The 8886-nt window shown below is 35.7% G+C and overlaps 1 protein-coding gene across 1 annotated transcript; it reads left to right on the top strand.

Moving 5' to 3' along the window:
* Positions 1-7258: 7258 nt before the first annotated feature.
* On the top strand, positions 7259-8536 carry LOC129644800 (olfactory receptor 5H2-like). The gene has a single exon (XM_055570252.1). The coding sequence runs from the start codon at positions 7277-7279 to the stop codon at positions 8204-8206; it is 930 nt and encodes a 309-aa protein (XP_055426227.1). The 5' UTR covers positions 7259-7276; the 3' UTR covers positions 8207-8536.
* Positions 8537-8886: the final 350 nt, after the last annotated feature.

Below are 8886 nucleotides of genomic sequence, written 5' to 3' on the forward strand. Positions count from 1 at the left end.
CAACCAGTCCATTCTGAAGGAGATCAGCCCTGGTATTTCTTTGGAAGGAATGATGCTAAGGCTGAAACTGCAGTACTTTGGCCACCTCATGGGAAGAGTTGACTCATTGGAAAAGACTGTGATGCTGGGAGGGATTGGGGGCAGGAGGAGAAGGGGATGACAGAGGATGAGATAGCCAGATCACACCTGACTCGATGGACGTGAGTCTCCTTCCCATGAGTGAACTCCGGGAGTTGGTGATGGACAGGGAGGCCTGGTGTGCTGCGATTCAAGGGGTCACAAAGAGTTGGACATGACTGAGCAACTGAACTGAACTGAACTGAACAGTAAGTTTTACGGTTTAGGGAAAGTTAAATCTGAATTATTCCTAAATGGGAAAAATAACAGTATCTTTTAAGAATCGACATGAGGGTTAAAAAAGATAAAGTGCATTTTAAACAGAAAAATACTTTGCACTTTTATACTTTATCTCTTCTCATTCTTCAAGAAAGTTAAAATCTGCACTAATTTTACAATCCGTATAGAGTGATCTTTTCTGGTCTCTTGAGTCCATGACACCTTTTCATTCATTCTAAGTCTGATTCAGCTACATGGAAGAAGAGGAAATTTGTCTTACATAAGCATGAACCTCCTTCTGAGAAACTCAACTTGTGTAAAAGCTTCCATTTTTAATTTGTAGAAAAGAATATTATATATATACCAAAATAATCATAAGGAAAAATATTCTGTACATTTAATTATACTCAAATTTCTTGATAACAAAGGCACACTTAGATGATGTTTCACTGAAACTTGAAACTTGTTTCATTTTAATGATATACATAAGGAATATCATAAATAAATTTGTCTTCATCTTGAAGACATTGTTGGTGCTCATTATTCTTCTGAAATTATTACTCTAATTTCCAATGTATTTACTGATTATAAAATAGAAACAACTAGATAAAATGTATCACAATATTAGACATCTTAATAAACTGTTTAGAAAAGTTAACAAAAATTATGTCTGAGAAATGAAAATATGCTAATTCTGAAAGACAAAATAAACTTTGAGTTGTGTTCTCCATTACACTATCATTTCGAAGGGAACTAAGATAAAAATCAAGATTGCCAGGAGAAATATCAATAACCTCAGATATTCAGATGACACCAACCTTATGGCAGAAAGTGAAGAGGAACTAAAGAGCCTCTTGATGAAAGTGAAAGAGAAAACGTTGGCTTAAAGCTCAACATTAAGAAAACGAAGATCATGGCATCTGGTTCCATCACTTCATGGCAGATAGATGGGGAAACAGTGGAAACAGTGTCAACTTTATTTTGGGGGGCCTCCAAAATCACTGCAGATGGTGATTGCAGCCATGAAATTAAAAGACTCTTACTCCTTGGGAGGAAAGTTATGACCAACCTAGATAGCATATTAAAAAGCAGAAACATTACTTTGCCAACAAAAGTCCATCTAGTCAAGGCTATGGTTTTTCCAGTAGTCATGTATGGATGTGAGATTTGGACTGTGAAGAAAGCTGAGGGCCAAAGAATTGATGGTTTTGAATTGTGTTGTTGGAGAATGTTCTTGAGAGTCCCTTGGACTGCAAGGAGATCCAACCAGTCCATTCTAAAGGAGATCAGTCCTGGGTGTTCTTTGGAAGGACTGATGCTAAAGCTGAAACTCCAGTACTTTAGCCACCTCATGGGAAGAGTTGACTCACTGGAAAAGACTGTGATGCTGGGAGGGACTGGGGACAGGAGGAGAAGGGGACGACAGAGGATGAGATGGCTGGATGGCATCACCGACTCGATGGACATGTTTGAGTGAACTCCGGGAGTTGGTGATGGACAGGGAGAGCTGGCGTGCTGTGATTCGTGGGGTCGTAAAGAGTCGGACACGTTGAGCAACTGAACTGAACTGAACTGAATATAAAAATGATTTCTTAACAAGACTGCACATTCTTGCCTTTATATTCAATGTAGTTTTGGAATTCCTAGCAATAGTAATAGAAGAATAAAAACAAATAAATGGAACCCAAATTGGACAGGAAGAAGCAAAACTCTCACTGTTTGCAGATGACATGATACTTTACACAGAAAATCCTAAAAATAACACTAGAAAACTGCTAGAATTCATCAAAGAATTCAGTAAAGTAGCAAGATAAAAATTAATATACAGAAATCTGTTTCATTTCCATACACTAGAAATGAACTATCAGAAAGAGAAATCACAAAAATTATCCCATTTACAATCAAGTCAGAAAGAATAAAATACTTAGGAATAAAATTATTTAATAAGTTTATTAATAATTTAATATACTTAATTAATATACTTAATTTAATAATAAATTAATAATTTAATAAACTTATTTAAGACCTGTTTTCTGAAAACTATAAGATGCTGATGAAAGAAGTTGAAGACAACACAAACAGATGGAAAAATAAACTGTTCTTGAATTGGAAGAATCAATTTTGTTAAAATAATCATATTACTCAAGGCAATCTACAGATTCAATGCAACGCCTATCAATGGTATTTTTTAACAGAAATGAAACAAATAATTTAAAATTTATGTATTAGCATCCAAAACAATCTTAAGGATAAAGAACAGAGCTGGAGGAATCACGCTTCCTAATTTCAGACCATACTACAAAACTACAGTAATCAAAAAAGTACAGTGCAGGCACAAAAACACACATATAAATCAATGGAACAGAATAGAAATCCCAGAAAGAAACCAACACACTTATGATCAATTAGTCTACCACAGAGGAGGCAAGTATATACAATGGATCAAAGACAGTCTCTTCAATAAGTGGTTCTTGGAAAACTGGAGAGCTACATGTAGAAGAATGAAATTAGAATTATAGTAGATTTAATTATAAAATAATGATTCTACATTTTTATTGATAATATTCTATACAGAGTGATTAAAATATATTGGTTATATTCCCTACATCCTATATCTTATCCATTTTATATCTAGTAATTTTTACTTCTTAAATCTCATTTTATGTGACTCCAATAATATATTCCCTGTAATTTTCTGTGTCCTCCAATGATGAAGGAGGATCCTGTGTGTGGCAAGTGCCATGTGTATCACAAGCTTTCACAGACATTACCTCGTTAGATGTGAAGAGCCACATACCTCATGCAGCCCCACTGAAAAATAATCTGCTTTAAACAATATTTACAGGAGATTTAGAGGCATTAAAGTTTTTGAAGCACTGACCCAGGCACCTCCCATTGAGATCTTTGTCTTTGTTTTCCCTTGTTCCTTCAGTGACTTTTGCTTAGTAAGATTGTTCATCAGATTCAAGGTTAAAGAGACAAGTTTCCTATAGGTCTGGAAGGTGAGCTACACTTTGCATGAGGAAGACAACTATTGGCTCCTGAAGGGAATCTACAACGGTGGTCTCATTAAAATCATGATTAGCTCAGGCAAGACCATACTAATCAAAGTACATAAAGTAACATTTTACAGATAAAATGGGGTTTGCACAAACATTCCAGAAACATCATACCTGGTGGAAAGTAGTGACATAAAATGTACTACTGTTAAACTGTAACTACTGTTAACTGTAGTTAGACAGTTAACTGGAACTGTCTACAATAACTTGATGTTTATGATTTCACAGGCTATAATGCCCTCTGGGGCAACCTGGACTTCTCCTGAATGCTCAAATCTACAGTTCCCAGAGGAACAGCTTGGTTTTGTCTTAAAGGGAATTCTTGGGCAATAATACTAGGGGAATTTTAGTTCTTCACTCCTTCTTCTTTGGACAAAAGCACACAATTACACAATTAGTTGACTCTTGGCTTTGAAGAAAATTTATATTAACAGCATTTTCCTGTGCTTGGAAAATAAAGCCTCCAAAATGAATCAGTGTGCAAAGAACTGCGACCTGTTTTATATGCCATTCCTGCCATTCTTGTATTTTTTTCTATTTTAGAATGTTTAATATTTTGAAGCATTTTAAAAATTTCTTACAATTGGGTAAGAGAAAATACTTCTGTAATATTTACTATTCTTTACATATAAAGTTAAAATACTAAGGAATCCTCAGTAATATTAGGTTGGGTTTACAAAATGCTAATAAAGTCAGGTGAATATGGAAAACAAATAGTGAATAATATATATATTTTATTTCAATGACTATACTTTAAACAAGAAAAATGATTGTAAGCCTGGATTACTGCCTAAACACAGACAATGTTTTATTATCTGTGAACATAACTATAAGGACTTCATGAAATAAATTTTGATGAATTGAAAATTGAACAACTTAAACAGTATTTAAATATCACTTCATAATGATTAATAGCTAAGAATTCTCTCCAGTTACTCTTAATGAAAAATACATTTTATTTACTTGATGACATTCTTTGAATAAAATTTCTAAGTTAAGTCACTTAAATTTTAACCCCTTTATCCTTCACATACTTCTGACAATGCTTTATTTGAACATTTTATATACATGTATCAGGAAATATGCAGAAAATGTTCTTCCACTGCTATTTCCAACATTTCTGAATTAAGGATCCACATATATATATTTGAGTTTGAGAATTTTCAATTATTTAGTGACTTAGGATTGCATAGAAGGAAGCCCCTTCAAAAAAAAATTAACAACTGCAAATACTGTTGCTGATTATTATGTAGCCTAAACTAAGGGTCAGTATTTTGCTCAATTTTATTCTGCTAAAAATAATCTGGTGGAGAAAAGTGTGTCAAGTAAAACCAGGAGGACTTCTAGAGAAATTCAGTTCTAACCAATGTAATAACAAAGATAAACTAACTCGAATATGGAAAGAGCTTTATAAGCAGAAATCGTATACTTACGGGCATCACAAAGTTTCTAAGGTAAAATTTGAGATGAAAATCTATTTCATATGAAAATTTCATACAAAAATAAAATTTTGAATAAAAGAATAAAAGAAAAAGGAAGGATTCCCATGGTTGACAATTCTTAATGAAAACCAGAATTAAGGTAAATATTTAATGCCTACATCTTAGCCTTTCCCTTTTTACCATCTTCGATCTTCCTCCTACATATCCTTCCTTCTCTTCTGTGGCTTGTCTTATGCATCTATGTCTATACTTACGGGTCTATGCCTATTTCTCTTCTTCCATCTTGTGAATTTTTCACCCACCCAAATTTATCTTTCTAATTCTCCTGCTTCCTTTTTCTTCTTGATGCCTCCCTCTCCTTTTCTTAAAAACTTTAAAGAAAAGTATCTACAGGAAAAAAATTTTATATCTGTCTTTATATATATGGTGAGTAGAACAACAGATTGTTCTCCAGATCTTGGATTCTCTACTTCATCCTTGTCACTATTGTGCCACGTGTTCTTTTCATTATTCTCTGGTGTCAACTCCATCACATAATGGACACTACTCTCACTAAAGTCATTTAAAAATCTCTTGATTTTCATACTCAATGACATTTGTTCACTCCATGTCTCATCAGTTCATTTACTTTGGCATCTAACACTATACACTTCTTTGATCTTCTTGAATATCTTTCATCTCTTTACGTTCATAACCCTCATATATCTCCAATTTCCCCTTGATTTTCTGATCATTCTGCTCTTCTGGTCTTTCCCTGTCTTTCATCACTGACAAACAGGGCTACTGGTTCCAACATGAAATGCTTTCTTGAATAGAAATGTTCTTTAACCCAGAAATGCTAGTGAGATTAGAGGAACCAGCTGGAAAAATGGCAGCAACAGATGGAAAAAAGGCAGCCAGTCAACAACCAAAATCAGGTCCCAATATTGGCTCCTTGGGAGCGGCTGTCACTGGTGCTGGCTTTGATCCACTGCTCGCACCGACAGTGACACTGGCGTGGGCGCAGGACGCCTTTTCTGAAGCCTTCCATTGCTGCCATGGCCACCGTCGCGAAGAAAACCCTTTTTTGTCCTTGTCCCTTTGTCACTGTCTCTCTCTACACTTCAAATCCACTGTAGGTGGGTTTGACTTGACAAATTTATATCATGTCCCCTCACTCTAGGTGCAAGAAGAATGGAAAAGTCAGTTTCTGAGTCTCTGGGATTCCAGAGTAGATGGTAGATACCTGCCACCGGTGGCAGGAGGGTGGAAAAGAGAGTCAGATATTGGCTATACAAAAAAGTGACGTGAATCCTCTATAACCTTTTTAATACACTTATTTTTCATTTTCACTCTCCTTCTTCACTTGGTGCACATTCTCTAATAAAGATGTCATATACTGGTATGCTCTAAGCTACCCTCAATCACTCCCAAGACATTTATTTCTAATAAGCCCAAGGAAAACTCATACCACAAAGTATATCACTTAGATGTTCAGAGATCACTATCTCCACAAACTAGCCACTGCATAAGAGTTATCAAGCTATTTTCAACTTACAACCATCTTCACATTCAGTATTAGGTGACTCTGCAATGGCACCCAACTCCAGTGTTCTTGCCTGGAGAATCCCAGGGACGGGGGAGCCTGGTGGGGTTGCACAGAGTCGGACACTACTGAAGCGACTTAGCAGTAGCAGCAGCACACTCTGGATTCTTTTGTATGTACGTCTTCACCCTGTTCATCACTCCGAATGTCACTTCACTCAAGGACTAGTTACTTCATACGTATTTCAATCACTTGAAAAGTAAGTTTAAAACACAGATCATTATACTTCATTCTGAACCACTAAATTAATTTTTACAGTAAAACTTTATCATTTATATTTTGCACAAAAAGTTCCTTAGAAAATGTTGATCTGGTATAATCTGGTTTGGAAATTAGTGGACAATAGCAACAGCTTCTTGATTTTATTCCTGATTTTACTTTTTCATTTCTGCAGCCAATTTCCATAGAAACATATATTTATTTTAAAAACTCTTACAGTGCCACACCCATCTCTTATTTTCAGTGCATGTTTATTACCTGATGAATAATGTTCAAGATTCTTCACATGACATTCAATTTATTATCCAGGTGCATCAAGCTTCTTTCCCCTGAACCTACAGCCATGTTTCAGACAGAATTTCCCTATTACACTCAACTCTATGCTCAAACATCTATTTAGAATTTTCCATTTTTCTGAATGTGTTCACTGCTTCACATTTTTTGAATTGTATTTATTTTTATTCCAACCAAAGAGACCTCATTCATTTCAAAGATAATAACAAACCTAAGAGGGCATTCTGATATGCATGGTTTATTTCAACTCTCTTCCACATATCTTCATGTTTTAAATTCCTTGTGACTTTAAAAAAAAAATCATTTTCTCCATTTCATTTCAGGTAACACTCAGTGAGGACATGGAAAAGGAAAATGCAACATTGCTGACAGAATTTATTCTCACAGGACTCATATATCAACCAGAATGGCAAATTCCCCTGTTCCTGCTGTTTTTGATGATATATCTGATCACCATCATGGGAAATCTTGGTCTGATTGCTCTCATCTGCAATGATCCTCACCTTCACATTCCCATGTACTTATTCCTTGGGAACCTGGCTTTTGTGGATGCCTGGATATCATCCACAGTGACGCCCCAGTTGCTGGTCAATTTCTTTGCAAAGAGCAAAACGATCTCTCTCACTGAATGCAAGATACAATTTTTTTCCTTTGCAGTCAGCGTAACCACAGAATGTTTTCTGCTGGCAACCATGGCATATGATCGCTATGTGGCCATATGCAAACCATTACTTTACCCAGTTATTATGACCAAAAGACTATGCATCCGGCTATTAATTTCATCATTTTCAGGTGGCCTTTTTCATGCCATACTTCATAATGCTTTTTTATTGAGATTGACCTTCTGTAATTCTAAAATAATACATCACTTTTACTGTGACATTGTACCATTATTTAAGATTTCTTGTACTGATCCTTCCATTAATTTTCTGATGATATTTATTTTCTCTGGGTCAATACAGGTGTTCACTATTCTTACTGTTCTTTTCTCTTATACACTTATTCTTCATACAGTCTTAAAAAAGAAGTCTGTACAAGGTATAAGGAAGGCCTTCTCTACCTGTGGAGCCCATCTCCTGTCTGTCTCTTTATACTATGGGCCTCTTCTCTTTATGTACGTTCGCCCTGGATCTGCACAAGCAGATGATCAAGATATGATGGACTCTCTGTTTTATATGGTCATAATCCCTCTGTTAAATCCAATCATCTACAGTTTGAGAAATAAGAAAGTCATAGATTCACTGTCAAAAATGTTACAGAGAAATGCTTAGATCTCATATTAATATACTTCAGTTCAGTTCAGTCACTCAGTCGTGTCTGACTCTTTGCGACCCCATGAATTGCAGCACGCCAGTCCTCCCTGTCCATCACCAACTCCTGGAGTTCACCCAAACTCATCTCCATCAAGTCGGTGATGCCATCCAGCCATCTCATCCTCTGTCGTCCCCTTTTCCTCCTGCTCCAAATCCCTCCCAGCATCAGAGTCTTTTCCAATGAGTCAACTCTTCGCATGAGGTGGCCAAAGTATTGGAGTTTCAGCTTTAGCATCAGTCTTTCCAAAGAAATCCCAGGGCTGATCTCCTTCAGAATGGACTGGTTGGATCTCCTTGCAGTCCAAGGGACTCTCAAGAGTCTTCTCCAACACCACAGCTCAAAAGCATCAATTCTTCAGCACTCAGCTTTCTTCACAGTCCAACTCTCACATCCATACATTAATATACTTACTCCTTTATTAACAGTCAAAAATTTGTGTAGATTAGATGTTACTCTATATTGATTAATGCTCATAGATTTCACATGAATCATTGCCCTAGAGCTTTAATGATTTAAACTGAGAGTATTAATAAGCATCTTAAAATGTTTATATATTACTGGAACACATAGAAAAAAAATTTCATCAAGTACTTAAGTCATACTAGAATAATTTAAGAGGAAAACAAAATATTTTACA

The sequence above is a fragment of the Bubalus kerabau genome, chromosome 2 (assembly GCF_029407905.1).
Source record: "Bubalus kerabau isolate K-KA32 ecotype Philippines breed swamp buffalo chromosome 2, PCC_UOA_SB_1v2, whole genome shotgun sequence".
In the NCBI taxonomy this organism is placed as follows: Eukaryota; Metazoa; Chordata; class Mammalia; order Artiodactyla; family Bovidae; genus Bubalus; species Bubalus kerabau.